The sequence below is a fragment of the Ambystoma mexicanum genome, chromosome 7p (genome assembly GCF_040938575.1).
Source record: "Ambystoma mexicanum isolate Mex_15411 chromosome 7p, UKY_AmexF1_1, whole genome shotgun sequence".
NCBI classification, from domain to species: Eukaryota; Metazoa; Chordata; class Amphibia; order Caudata; family Ambystomatidae; genus Ambystoma; species Ambystoma mexicanum.
Genome location: NC_090939.1, coordinates 628,443,692 through 628,457,545, shown reverse-complemented (window position 1 = coordinate 628,457,545; position 13,854 = coordinate 628,443,692). Strand labels below are relative to the sequence as shown.

The 13,854-nt window shown below is 49.2% G+C and overlaps 1 protein-coding gene across 5 annotated transcripts in view; it reads left to right on the top strand.

Annotated features, from left to right (window-relative positions):
- Positions 1-13,854, top strand: part of UNC50 (unc-50 inner nuclear membrane RNA binding protein) — a 529,462-nt gene that overhangs the window by 364,604 nt on the left and 151,004 nt on the right. For all 5 annotated transcript variants that reach the window (XM_069636655.1, XM_069636654.1, XM_069636652.1 and 2 more), the window contains 2 exons: positions 13,208-13,347; positions 13,442-13,543. In XM_069636655.1, coding sequence (XP_069492756.1) covers positions 13,208-13,347; positions 13,442-13,543 — 242 coding nt within the window. The remainder of the gene's footprint in view (positions 1-13,207; positions 13,348-13,441; positions 13,544-13,854) is intronic.

The following is a 13,854-nucleotide window of genomic DNA, read 5'->3' as shown; positions in this document are numbered from 1 at the left end:
TAACCTACACGAATTATGCGGACGATACACAGATTCTCATACCTCTATCAGGCAACTTTGTCGAAGATACGGCTCTAGTAAACAAAATCTACCTCCTCATTCAGGCATGGATGGCCTCCCACGGCCTCTGCCTAAATGACGACAAAACTGAGATATTAATACTGGGCTCCGACTCTAACCTAAAAAAACTGAGCCCCAACTATCGTAATTTCAACATAGATGGCAACACAATCAAGGTGGCCACCGAGGTAAAAACCCTGGGCTTTTACCTCGATTCCACTCTATCCCTCAAAAAACAAGTTAACACCCTGGCATCCTCTACAGCGTACACCTGCAAATTAATCAGGACCTGTAGACCTTACCTCTCTAAAACCAACTGCATCATGCTTGCCAATGCATTAGTCATGTCCAAACTGGACTATTGCAATGCCCTCTATGCAGGTGCCAACAAATCCATCATAAATAAAATGCAAATCCTTCAAAACAAAGCTCTTAGAGCAGCCCTTGACATACCCCGCAAAGCACATATCTCAAACGTTAGGAAAGACCACCACTGGCTCAAAATCAGCGACAGAGTCCTGCTCAAGACACTATCGCTTACCCATAAAGGGCTCAACAACACTGCTCCCCCCTACATCTCAGCCAGACTGACTAGAAAATCATCCAGGCACCATACTAGGGCTACTAACCACTACCTGCTCGAAACCCCTAGATTCAGACGTTCCAAAGCGGGCGGAGCAAGCTTCCCTGTCAAAGCTGCCCAGGCCTGGAACGCACTGCCCATTGCACTGAGAGCCAACTTACCCTACTCCAATTTTAGATGCAAGGTAAAAAACTGGCTCTGGACAAACGACAACTAACTCTCGTGGTTCCCAATGACCATGATACCGTTGTCCAAAACGATTCTGTTCTCATACCTATACCTGTACACTCCCTCAAAACTACAATATGCTAGTTTTTTTCCTTCCACACGTCGTGTATTGATATGTTCTTACTGTACTGTTATGTTGTTTCTCGCCTATACTCTGTATGCAACCCAAGCTTAAGTAACCTTGTACCTGCTGCGCCCGGCTACCCCTGGGTTTTGTGCGCATTATCAAATAAACAAACAAACAAACAAACAAACTTGTTTATACATTAAAATAATCTTTGTAATCTGAGATACTCTCTGTGACCTTTGTGAACATAAGATTTGTTAAGAATAAGCATAAATGTGTACAACACATTGTGTTGTATATAGCGTGGATTTTTCTTTTTTCTTTTTGTTTAATATTGTATAATGCCCCCATTCTATGCTTGCCCACAGGGGCAGACCTATCTTTTGTAATAATGTATGTGCTTATGGGCTTTGCAACGTTAGTTACGAGTTAAGATGATCATCACTTCCCACATCCGCTGAATTTCAAGTGTTTTGCTGCATAACTAAAGGTTTTTCAGTGAATTACAAGGATGTTGTTATACCATAGTTTATTCAAAGGCCACTGGCCATGGCCTTTGGCTGTGGCCAGTGCACATATTGCATCAACAGGTTTCTTTCGGGCCCACTAGCCATGGCCTCCGGCCACTGTACATATTCCATGAATAGGTTTGTTTGCGACTGCTAGCCATGGCCATTGGCCACATCCTTTGGCTGTGTCAACTGTACATATTGCAGCAATAGGTTTCTTTGGGGTCCACTAGCCATGCCATTTGGTCGTGGCCACTGTACATATTGCTAAACGTGTGTTTGATTGCCCTGAACTACTAGTTGTAGTTAGGGCAATATGAACTAGAAATAAACTAAGAGGCCTACCACTTGTGAGAAGAAATATATACTGGATCATTAGGTCATTTACATTCAAAGTTACGTAGACCATCATTGTGTCTCAGAACCACTCTATTACGCTGTACACGAAATGTATGGACATAAATGGTTTTCATTAAACGGTCATTGTAGCAATATGAGCCGTGTAAATAGGGTAAAACATTTATTCCAAAGAAAACCTGGTTTTGAGGAAAGTAGAAATTAAAACATTTAGCAAAAACATAGTGCTTTAGATTTGAACCAGATGTTAAGTTTCCTTTTTTAAACCTTTAACTTCCGTAAATCCTGTCAGTACAATGCGTTCACTTTTTTCTTTTTCCAGTACTAGTATTGTGTAAAGAAAAAAGAGAAAGATCCAAAAAGTGGGTTGGGGAAAGGGAGGACTAGATTGTGTTTGCGAGGTCATAGCGACAGAGAGAAGAGTTTAGGTGAAGGTAACAAATCAAAGAATAGATGCTATATATCATTGAGCTTCTAAAGGCAATTCATGAGTAATAACATTGGTAATAACATGTTCAAACACACAAATGAAAATGAGAATATTTTCGTCAACAAACATAAAGAATCAAATCCTTAATTCTGCATTAGCTTTTTAAGAGGCAATTGGTAATTATTTTTCCCCCAGAGCAGATAATCTCCAACTTCGCATGATGTCCACTCTCCTCCCCCCGCAACCCTGCCAACTCTAGTCTGATGCGATTTCATCCTTATTCATCCTCCAAATATGATGGTCCTATTGTCCTTGAAGACACGGACGGCCTTCGCCTGCAGCTGAGGTTGAAAAGACCTGAGAGCCCAGAACACTGGCCAACTCTGTATTAGTCCCTTCCCACCTCTGCCAAGCTCTGTATTAGTCCCTTCCTTCCTCTGCAATGTTCCGTATTAGTCTTTCTTCCTTCCTCTGTCAAGTTCAGTATTAGTCAGTTTCTTCCTTCCTCTGCCAAGTTCAGTATTAGTCCCTTCCTTCCTTCCTTCCTTCCTTCCTTCTTTCCTTCCTTCCCTCATTTGTTCCTTCCTTCCTTACTTCCTTCCTCTGCCAAGCTCTGTATTAGTCCCTTCCCTACTTCCTTCCTCTGCCAAGCTCTGTATTAGTCCCTTCCCTACTTCCTTCCTCTACCAAGGTCTGTATTAGTCTCTTCCCTACTTCCTTCCTCTACCAAGCTCTGTATTAGTCCCTTCCCTACTTCCTTCCTCTACCAAGCTCTGTATTAGTCCCTTCCCTACTTCCTTCCTCTACCAAGCTCTTCCTTCCTTCCTTCCTTCCTTCCTTTCTTTCTTCCTTCCTTCCTTCCTTCCTTTCTTTCTTCCTTCCGTCCTTCCGTCCTTCCTTCCTTCCTTCCTTTCTTCCTTCCCAGCTTTGTCTTCCTTCCTTCCTTCCTTCCTTCCTTCCTTCCTTCCTTCCTTCCTTCCTTCCTTCCTTCCCAGCTTTGTCTTCCTTCCTTCCCAGCTTTGTCTTCCTTCCTTCCTTCCCAGCTTTGTCTTCCTTCCTTCCTTCCCAGCTTTGTCTTCCTTCCTTCCTTCCTTCCTTCCCAGCTTTGTCTTCCTTCCTTCCTTCCTTCCCAGCTCTGTCTTCCTTCCTTCCTTCCTTCCTTCCTTCCTTCCTTCCTTCCTTCCTTCCTTCCTTCCTTCCTTCCTTCCTTCCTTCCTTCCTTCCCAGCTCTGTTTTCCTTCCTTCCTTCCCAGCTCTGTTTTCCTTCCTTCCTTCCCAGCTCTGTTTTCCTTCCTTCCTTCCCAGCTCTGTTTTCCTTCCTTCCTTCCTTCCTTCCCAGCTCTGTCTTCCTTCCTTCCTTCCTTCCCAGCTCTGTCTTCCTTCCCTTCCTTTGCTTCTTTCCTTCCCCCCCTTTCGCTTTTACCAACTGCCAGGTGTCCATGATATTGCCAAGTTCTCCATCGTGGGCTCTTTATTAAATTTACAAACACTATCTTCCCTTACCTGTGGGATACCAGAACATTTTCTGATGGAGAGAAACCCTTTCAATAATAAAGGGTGTTCTATTTGCCTGTCTCTCGTACAGCATGTCTTGTTGGGTACCTTCTACTAGAGGATCCCGTCCTGCTATTTGCTAATGGAATTGAATAATACAGGTTAATTTAGGAATTTCCTTTTGTACTCTTATTGAATGCAAACCTTGAATTCTGCCTCTTCTTTTTGTTGACTTGACATGAGTTAACTCTGGGCACATTTATTCACAATTAACCAATGTTATGAAAAAAATATTCTTATCCTTCCTGACAATATGGAAATATTCTACCAATCTCACCATGCTGTTCTGGATTACCTGAAGTTTAGACGGGTTGCTCGTGTTAATGCCGACCGGGAGGCTGCTACAATAATACATTTTTGAGCCGAAAATAGCCCTAGCCACAGTGATGACGTTTTTCTTGGACATAAATGTTCTAACCTGTGTCAGTAGTTTAATATTCTAAGCTAACATGGAGTCCATGCTCTTGACCTGGGAGTGCATGCTCATGGTTTGATCCAGGTGGAACCATAGAGTCTTAACCTTAGCTTGCGTCACAATCTTACAGCCTGCAATTATATTATGTTAACAGGCGTTATAAAGCGCTCCTAGGCATCTTGGCGCTATAGAGATCTGAAGGAGGAAGCCCAAACCAGTATTTAAAAAAAGAAGAGTTTTCAAATAATGTCTAAACATCTACGAGCAAGAGGAAGTGCATTGCAGTCTATCTGCTGCCACAGAGAAGACATGACCGTCAATTCTGCACAGGCGTAACCTAGGGACGAAAACTAGACATGCTCTCCCAGAACGTAGAGCTCAAGCAAGAAGGTGGGGGATGAGAGGGGATTTATCACAGAGATAGTCTGCACCTTGAAGATAGAAAGCCTGATGTGTTAGTGGCCACCCAGGCCGCCAGATTCTGCTACGACTGAAGCCGGTGAATAAGTCCTGCTGGCTGAGCCAAAAACAGAGAGTTGCAATAATCTATACAGCTGAAAACCAGTGAGGCCACCACCAAAGGTCTCAGATGACAGGGTAAAAAAGGCAGAACCCTGCGCAGAATACTTAAATGAAAATTCCGACCTTACAAACTGCCCCAACCTGAGGGGCCATAGACCGTGTCGAAGACAAAGTAACCCTAAGATTCCTAACAGCCGTCACTGGGAGAGGAAATTCACCAAGTGCAACAGGCCAAAAGGATGGGAATCCAAAGAGTAGGATTAGGAGGAGAGCCCACCACCAGATCCTCAGTCTTGTCACCATTCAAATTCAGCCAATTCCTGCCCACCCAGTCCCCCACGGCTCTCCGGCACTGACTCAAGCACGATTATGGATTATGAAGTGCTAATGCTCAGGAATCGGGTTGCATAACCTGGCTCTGGTACCAGCAATCAAGAGCTTGGTCTTATCGTCACTAAGAGTGAGCTTTGTTCTTCACCATCCACGCCTGGATCAGTAGGTAAACCCTGTTAATGCTCTCCAAGTCCCCTTGATAAACCCTAAACAAGGGTTCTCCAGCATGGGGTCTGGCATGGATTCACATGCTCATGAATATTCCCCGTCGTCAGGCTGGGAATCCTCGGTAAAGAAAAATCAGTATCAGTTTCGTTTCTGATTTGTCTTTCGTAGTAGTAACCAATCACTGATCTCTGCGTCATACTGACCACAGCCAATGACTGCCATCTCCCTAAGCCCCGCCTCTGGCAGCCATCTTCAGATTTTTACAGCACGTTCAAGTGTTGGGATCCTCGTGCTATTGCTCTCGAGCTTTAGTGCTTTTTTCGCGCTTTTTCCTAGGAAAATTTTCTTTTTCGGTCAAAAGAACCTCAAGCTCCTTCTTTATCCGATCAACGGGGACCCGTGTCGATTCTTCTACGCCCCTCAAGGGTGAAGATTTTGTCGAGCCACGCTTTTGGAGGACTCCAGAAGTTTCTCAGGCCCATCTCGATCATGGCCCAGGAGAAGGGAAGCTCGACGGCCGGAAAGCTGTTCAGGGTCTGCCCTGGATGCCAGCTTCAGAATGTCTTTTAGGAGGACGAACACTCCCTTTGCCTCTACTGCCTGCATGATTTCAAGACGCACGTGGAGAAGGACTGTGCGTTTTGCGGAATATGTCGGAGCGGACCATGAAGGATCGCCATCTGCGTCTCGCCAACTGGCTGAAGAAGTCAGAGCGGTCTTCTTTGAGGGCGCCCCGGCGACGGGGGTCCAACATAAGGCCAAGCACCGCGAGTCCGCTGGCACCGGGAGCGCCGAACGGTCGGGCTCTACGGGCGCCAGGCAGGGCGCATCCTCCCCAGCGCCATCAACCACGAGCCAACGCTTTGGCTCGGGTAAGAGGAAAGCCGAGCACCCAGCGAAGCTCCTGGAGAGACCCCGGTCGAGCTCGAAGGCCCCATCGGAGGGGGAGCGAGGCGGTGACCCTCCCCCCAAGGAGAAGGCAGTGAGCGCACCTAAGGTGGTGAAATCCTTGATCCACCCGGCCAAGGCCTCTATCGAGACAGTCGCGGTGGCCCTGGCTCAGCCTGTGGAGGCTACACCAGTGGTGGCGACCTCGGGGCCCAGAGTCTCCCTGCCACCGCGGAGGGAGTCCTCTTTCATGCCCATCGACAGAACCCCTGTGAAACCTCCGACGTAGAAGAAAAAGGGGGGGCAGGAGGTCGTCGTGGATTCGGCCTCAACCGCTGAGGAGGAGCTGATCGAAGTCTTAAGCCACGGCGTTGGCGTGGAAGAAGATAAGCCCGTCAGGAGGGACCCCGACGTAGGAGACGACGAGAACGTCGGGGGTGCCGATGGTCCCCTGACCGCCCATCGGAATCCCCTCAACCAGTGCCGCAAGACAACTCGGCGGCCATTTTGTTGGCTATACAGTCCTTATGCTCGGAGATAAGGACGAGATTGCCGTTACCACCAATGGAGGAACCGCTCCCGACGGGGGACCCGGAGCCAGGCCCTTCTGGGAGCCCTCCTCCTAAGAGAAGAAGGATTCATCCTCCACCTCCTTTTCAACCATCGCGCCCTGCTCAGCCCTTCTCCCCGTCCACAACCCGTGGGGATGATACGGGGACTGACACAGCCGCGACGGGTACAGACGACGAGGTTTACGACGAGGACCTGCCGTCGTCACCTCCTCCCCGGGCTTCCCCGTCAGACGAGATTGGATTGTTTCATGCCATGATCGCCAGGGCATCCAAGCTTTTCCAGCTCTGCCCGGAAGAGAAGAAGTAAGGTTTCCTTTATCAACGGCGCGAGACCAAGAGGAAGACGGTCCTACTGTACCTCTACTGGACGATATCTGGGATGAGGGTCTCGACCTCCTCAAGAACCCATCCACAACGCCTGCGAGAAGGGATCGGTACGAGAAGAAGTACCGGGTCCCGGACGCGGCCCCCTTGTGCCTTCGGGCACAGCCAACCCCAGACTCGGTCGTCTCCGCGGCAGCCAGGAAGAAAGCGGGGGGGGGCCTCGGCCTCTACGTCAACCTCCCTGCCGGACGCCGAGGGAAAGAAATTGGACACGATGGGACGCAGAGTCATCTCATCGGCAGCGACGACCATTAAGGCTGCCAACGCCTTGGCTATCGTAGCCTGCTATGACAGGGAGTTGTGGTACAAAATCGCCCCCCTGCTGGACTTCTTACCAGACGACAAGAGGGCGGAGGCCCTAGAGATCCTGCAGGAAGGAGAAGTGGCGTCGGACCACGCCATTACGATAGCGACGGACATCGCTGACACTGGATTTCGCCAATTGGGCAACGCCGTGTGCCTTAGACGGCGTGGATGGCTCAAGGCAACTGACTTCCGTCAGGACGTGCAGACCAGAGTCTTCGACATGCCGTTCGACGGGAGCAACCTGTTTGGGGAAAACAGTGGACGATTCCCTACAAGCCATCAAGACGGACACGGAGACGGCCCGGGCTCTTGGTGTTCTCCAGCAACGACGGCCGCACTTTCGGAGCGGCGGAGGCAAGCAGGGTGCCTCCAAAGGTTCCGGTGGTGGATTTTCCACCTATCGTCGAGCGGCCCGTTCGTCGTCACAGGAAGCCTACAGGGGACGAGGCAAGTCGGGCGGACCCCGCCGCCGTCGCCAAGGAGGACAAGGCGGCAAAGCCTCGTCGAAGCAGGACTGAACCGGCCGTGGGGTCGGGCCCCCACCGAAGCACCCCGGTGGGAAGCCGGCTGGCGAGCTTCGTCAGCGTGTGGGAGTCCATCTCCACCGACCGTTGGGTGCTGGACTCCCTGGCCCAGGGTCACGCGCTCGAGTTTCTAAAGAAGTGCCCGCGCGTCCCCCCCCCGTGGCCAGGAAGGAACATCACGTCCCTCAACTTCTCTTGGAGGTAAAGGTGATGCTCAAGAAAGGCGCCATCGAGCTCGTCCCAAAGAGGCTTCGGGGCTCCAGAGTTTACTCAAGATACTTCCTTGTGAAGAAGAAGACGGGAGGATGGCGTCCCATCCAGGACCTACGACGACTGAACAAATTCATCAAGGCACAGAAGTTCCGGATGGTCACCCTCCAGCACATCCTGGGTCAACTGGAGGGGGGCGATTTCCTGTCGTCGTTGGATTTGGAGGAGGCCTACTTCCATATCCCCATCCTAAAGGGACAACGAAAGTTTCTCAGATTCGTGGTCCAAGGGCGTCACTACCAGTTCAGAGCCCTTCCCTTTGGATTGAGGTCGGCACCCAGGGTGTTCACCAAGTGCCTCGCACCGGTGCCGGCGCGGCTGCGCCTGGAGGGGATCCACGTCTACCCCTACCTGGACGACTGGCTCATCCGAGCAAAGACAAAGGAGCTCGCCGCAGAGCACACGGCGAGGACCGTCCCACTACTCACGGACCTGGGATTCTCCAAAAACTACGCCAAGTCCCACCTGGTGCCCGCGCAAGACGCACTGTTTCTGGGAGCGAAGCTCAACACAGTGGCGCTTCTGGCCTCTCCGGCGGAGGAAAGGACGAGGGTCATCTTGGGCAAGGTGCAGCGGATGCTGGTTGCGGACGCGGCCAGGGTGAGGTCCATCAAGTCCCTCCTCGGAATGATGTCTTCTTGCATTTATCTCATCCGCCTGTGCAGGCTTCAGATGCGCCCGTTACAGGAGTTCCTGGACGCTCGCTGGATCCAGACGACGGCCAGCTTCGAGGACAGGATCACACTCGACGAGAGCTTTCGACGAGCGATCCGGTGGTGGGGCACCCGCACGCATCTGACGGCGGGCATGGACTTACAGACCCCGGGCCACCAGGAGACAGTGACCACGGATGCCTCCCTGGAAGGGTGGGGAGCGCACACCGAAAATCTGCCCGCGAGGGGCCTTTGGCTGCCGACGGAGAAGTCCCTCCATATCAACTTCCTCGAACTCCGTGCATTGTTTTGGGCCCTCAGGTCCTTTCTTCCGTCCCTCAAGGGCAAGGTGGTGAGGATCTTCACCGACAACACCACCACCATGTTCTACATCAGGTAGCAGGGCGGTACCAGATCCCCAGCCCTGTCCAAGGAGGCGCAGGATCTGTGGCATTGGGCCGTCACCCAAGGGATGTTTCTGGTGCCGTTTCATCTGGCAGGAATAAAAAACACCATCGCCGACTCGCTCAGCAGAGAGCTGGGCTCGTGCCACAAGTGGGAACTACGACAGGATCTGGTGGACCGCCTCTTCCGACGGTGGGGCACACCCCAGATCGATCTGTTCGTGACGGCGACAAACTCCAAGTGCCGGAGGTTCGCCAGCAGGTTTCCCCAGCCGAGGAGCATGGCCGATGCTTTCTCGTACCCCTGGGAGGTCCTGTTCCTATATGCGTTCCCTCCATTGCCACTGCTGATCCGGCTCATCAACCAGCTCAAGAGGTCACGTGCAGGATGATCCTCGTCGCACCTGCGTGGCCGAGGCAGATATGGTTCCCGGACCTTCTGGACTTGTCAGCGTCCCAGTCAATCAAGCTGCCAGTGGACGCGGATCTTCTCTCCAGGGAAGGAGGCGCCATCCTCCATCACGACCCGAAGTCACTGAACTTGCAGGCCTGGCTCCTGCAGCGCTAGAGTTTGGAGGTTACGACATACTGGCCGACTGCAGAGAGGTTCTTGCAAAGGCCAGGGCGTCCTCAACTCTTAAATGCTACGGACACAAATGGAAGAGGTTCTCTGTCTGGTGCCACGCACAGAAGATTAACCCTCTACGGATTACGGCTCCTCAAGTACTGCCATACCTGCTGACGCTGGCCAAGGCTGGACAGGCGCACGCTTCCATCAAGATTCATCTTGCTGCGATCTCCCGATACACCAGAACCACGGGACGGACGTCTTTGTGGTCTCATCGTCTGGTGAAAGAATTCATGAAGGGACTGTTCAGATTGTTCCCGCCGGTTTAGGCCCCGGCCCCGGCGTGGGAGCTCAACATGGTGCTGACCAAGCTCATGGGACCTCCGTTCGAGCCTCTGCACTCAGCTCCGTTGAAGTTCTTGTCGTGGAAAACAGCGTTTCTTGTGGCCATCACAGCCGCACGACGGGTGGGAGAGATCCAGGCCCTTTCCTGCAAGCACCCGTACTTGACTTTTCACGACACGAGGGTAGTGCTCAGGACGCACCCCTCCTTCATGCCCAAGGTGCCGTGGGACTTCCACCTCAACGAACCCTTGGTGTTGCCTGTTTTCTTCCCGTCGCCTTTGTCGCCGGCTGAAAGGACTTTGCACTCGCTGGATGTGGCTAGAGCGCTGAAGTTCTACGTGGACCGCACAAAGAGTTTTCGGAAGACGTCACAACTCTTTGTGAACTTTGGACCTGTCAATCAGGGGAAGGCTCTCTCGAAGGCTTCCATTTCCAGATGGCTCTCCAGCTGTATCATGTACTGTCATCGGTTGGCAAACCGACCGTTGCCTGGCTGTCCGAGAGCCCATTCCACCAGAGCGATCGCAGCTACCACGGCGTTCCTATCTGGTGTGCCCTTGCTGGACATCTGCAGGGCTGCTACGTGGAGGTCGACGCACACCTTCACGAAATTCTACTGCGTCGATCGGGATTCTAGGGAGGAGTCCAGGTTCGGCCAAGCAGTTCTGCGCAACCTGTTCGCCTAAGGTGAGCCTGGTGAGGAGGTAAGAATTGCTTAATGTTGAGTTTTGGATGTAATGCTTAATGTTGAGCCTTTGCCACCTCCCGTGGTTGTGCATGTGTGTACTGCTATGTATTCTTTTATTCATGAGCATGTGAATCCATGCCAGACCCCATGCTGGAGAAGGAACAAGTTACTTACCTGTAACTGTTGTTCTCCAGCATGGGTCTGGCATGGATTCACATGCGAACCCTCCCGCCTACCCCTCTGCGGCTCTTCACTTGGTCATACTGCCACTTAACGTGCTACCAAATCTGAAGATGGCTGCCAGAGGCGGGGCTTAGGGAGATGGCAGTCATTGGCTGTGGTCATTATGACGCAGAGATCAGTGATTGGTTACTACTACGAAAGACAGATCAGAAACGAAACTGATACTGATTTTTCTTTACCGAGGATTCCCAGCCTGACGACGGGGAATATTCATGAGCATGTGAATCCATGCCAGACCCATGCTGGAGAACAACAGTTACAGGTAAGTAACTTGTTCCATTTACGCACTGTGCATCATCTGCATAATTTGATTCACTTGTCCTCCAACAGATGACATAGTGGTAGATATGTTAAAGAGAGATGGAGAAAGAAAGGATGTGGAATCCCGTACAGAACCTTCACTAGGGCTGCCTCTGCAGACTGTTGCTGTCCAGTTTTCCAAGAAAGATTTAACCCAGGCCGCCGCTGAGTTGGAAAAGGCAGCCACCTTCTGCAGTCTCTCAGTCAGCAGGGCATGATCCACCACGTTGAACACTACTGTGAGTTCTAATAGCATAAGTGATACCAACTGACCCCTGTCAAAAGATTGCAGGATGTTCAACTTCAAATCCAACAGGGCTGTCTCGTCCCATGAACTCGCCCAAAGCCCAACTGCCACTTGCTCAAAACGTTCTTACTCTCCAGGTGAACCAAACCTTGCAAGTATGCCACCCTGTCAAGTATTTTTAACAAGAATGGTGTATTATTTGTGATTGCCCGCTAATTGTCCGTAAGTAGCGGATCAAAACCTGTTTTTTTTTAAGTAGTGGTGTGATTCCAGACACATTTTAGTATGGTGGTAATCACAGATAACATGCCTTAACTGTAATAGCTCGACATTCATCTCCACCGTAGCTAATAGGCTTCAATTTCTTAACAATGTCCACCATCTCCCCTTCTGTTTATGAAAGGAAGCTAACCCCTGTTTGGCTTGTCTCTCCAGGATTCTCTAAGTTTTTGATTGGAGCTCCCGCCATCCCATCCCCCGTGTTTAACAGGCTACTCTTGCACTTGATTCTATCTATAATCCTCTCTAGTTTACTGAGCATGACTTCTTGAATCGATGCGCACCAGCGCTGTCCTGGGACATGGGTTCTTCAACTCCTTTACTATTTTAAACAATTCCTGCATCTCAGGTTCACTATTGGAGATCCTGGTGTTAAGCATAGATTGTTTTTCTTCTATGATTGCCTTCTTGTATAAATTGGCTGCCTTTAAGTAGGCTTCGTTATCTCCCAGTGCTGTAGATTTGAACCAGATTTTACGTTTCCTTTTTTAAACTTTTAACCTCTGTAAATCCTGTGAGTACAATGCGTTCACTTTTTTTCTTTTTCCAGTACTAGTCTCGTCTTAGTCGAAGCAATAACATTGACTGGCTTAGATGGCACATCTTGATACATATAGTCTACATCGACTGAGTTTGCCTTAGTGTTCAAGTTAGAGGTGATATAAAGTCCTCAATGGCCTCAGGGGTATGCTTTTTAATGTTTCTGAATGTCATTGTGGTTCTAGTTATTTTAAGCCTCCAAATGGAGGCATTTTATAGTTCCAAATCAGAAAACTGATAATAGGAGAACTTCTGAAAATGTAACATAAGCAATTCTGTGAATGCACGTCGAAACAGAGTTTCTGCGTTTATCCATTCGGAGGTTGATCTTTGGGTGTGAAAGCCCAATTATTTTAAATGTTTCATCCCACAAGTAACTGTTGAACCTGAACACCTTAGACTGGTTTTAATACTTGCTTATATTTCATTTTTAATTGAATGTTAACCCTTTTAGCATGAGTGACCAGAATTTCATCCTGGTTTGGCTAGTATTTGGAGGCACACTGCCTCCACTAATCTTCTCCGATCCCCTATTTTGAAAATATATGTGTTCTATGGTTACTGAAATGGTTACAGCACCCATTGATTAAGGTGTGGAGAGGGTTCCCAAAAATGCCTCTTGATTTGAAAGATACTAGGGAATATGTCACTGTGTCCTGCCCCTTAGCATGATGTGTTCTATGCAAACAATATATATATAGATTCTGAAGCTGAAGAATTTTTGTTGTTACATGTGGATAATTTTGAAATGCTCTTTGTCATATTTTCAGGGTTATTTCCAACAAGTATTTAGTGAAGCGTCAAAGTAAAGATTATGATGTGGAGTGGGGCTATGCTTTTGATGTCCATCTCAACGCTTTCTATCCACTTCTCGTCATCTTGCACTTCATTCAGCTGTTCTTCATCAATCGTGAGTAGCCTTTTATTGGAACACTGACCTGCTGCTGCATTGCATTATTAATGGAGTATCACAGTTTCTTTTCTTTTTCTTTGTTTATTTACAGATGTTATTTTGCCGGAGTGGTTTATTGGATATTTTGTTGGCAATACGTTTTGGCTGCTTGCAATTGGTTATTACATCTATATAACATTTTTGGGTTACAGTGGTAAGTGCTTGAAAGAAAATAAAATGCATAGTTTTGGCTTACAAGGAGGAACAATGTTGCCACCATTCCTGTTGAAGCAGTTCTACCCACAGGCTGTCCTTTGGTTTACATGTTTCACCTCTGCTGCTTCTGTATCGCTTGATGCATAGTTTTATTTTCCCCTTGTTTTTATTCATTTTAACAACTTTATTTCCGGATACAGCAGGTTCATAACATTTACATGTCTAAGGCAAGTAATTCTGATACAATAGACAGTTTAGGGCAATCCCATTCCTACCCCAGATCCCTCTGCCAACCATCCAGTCTTTGGG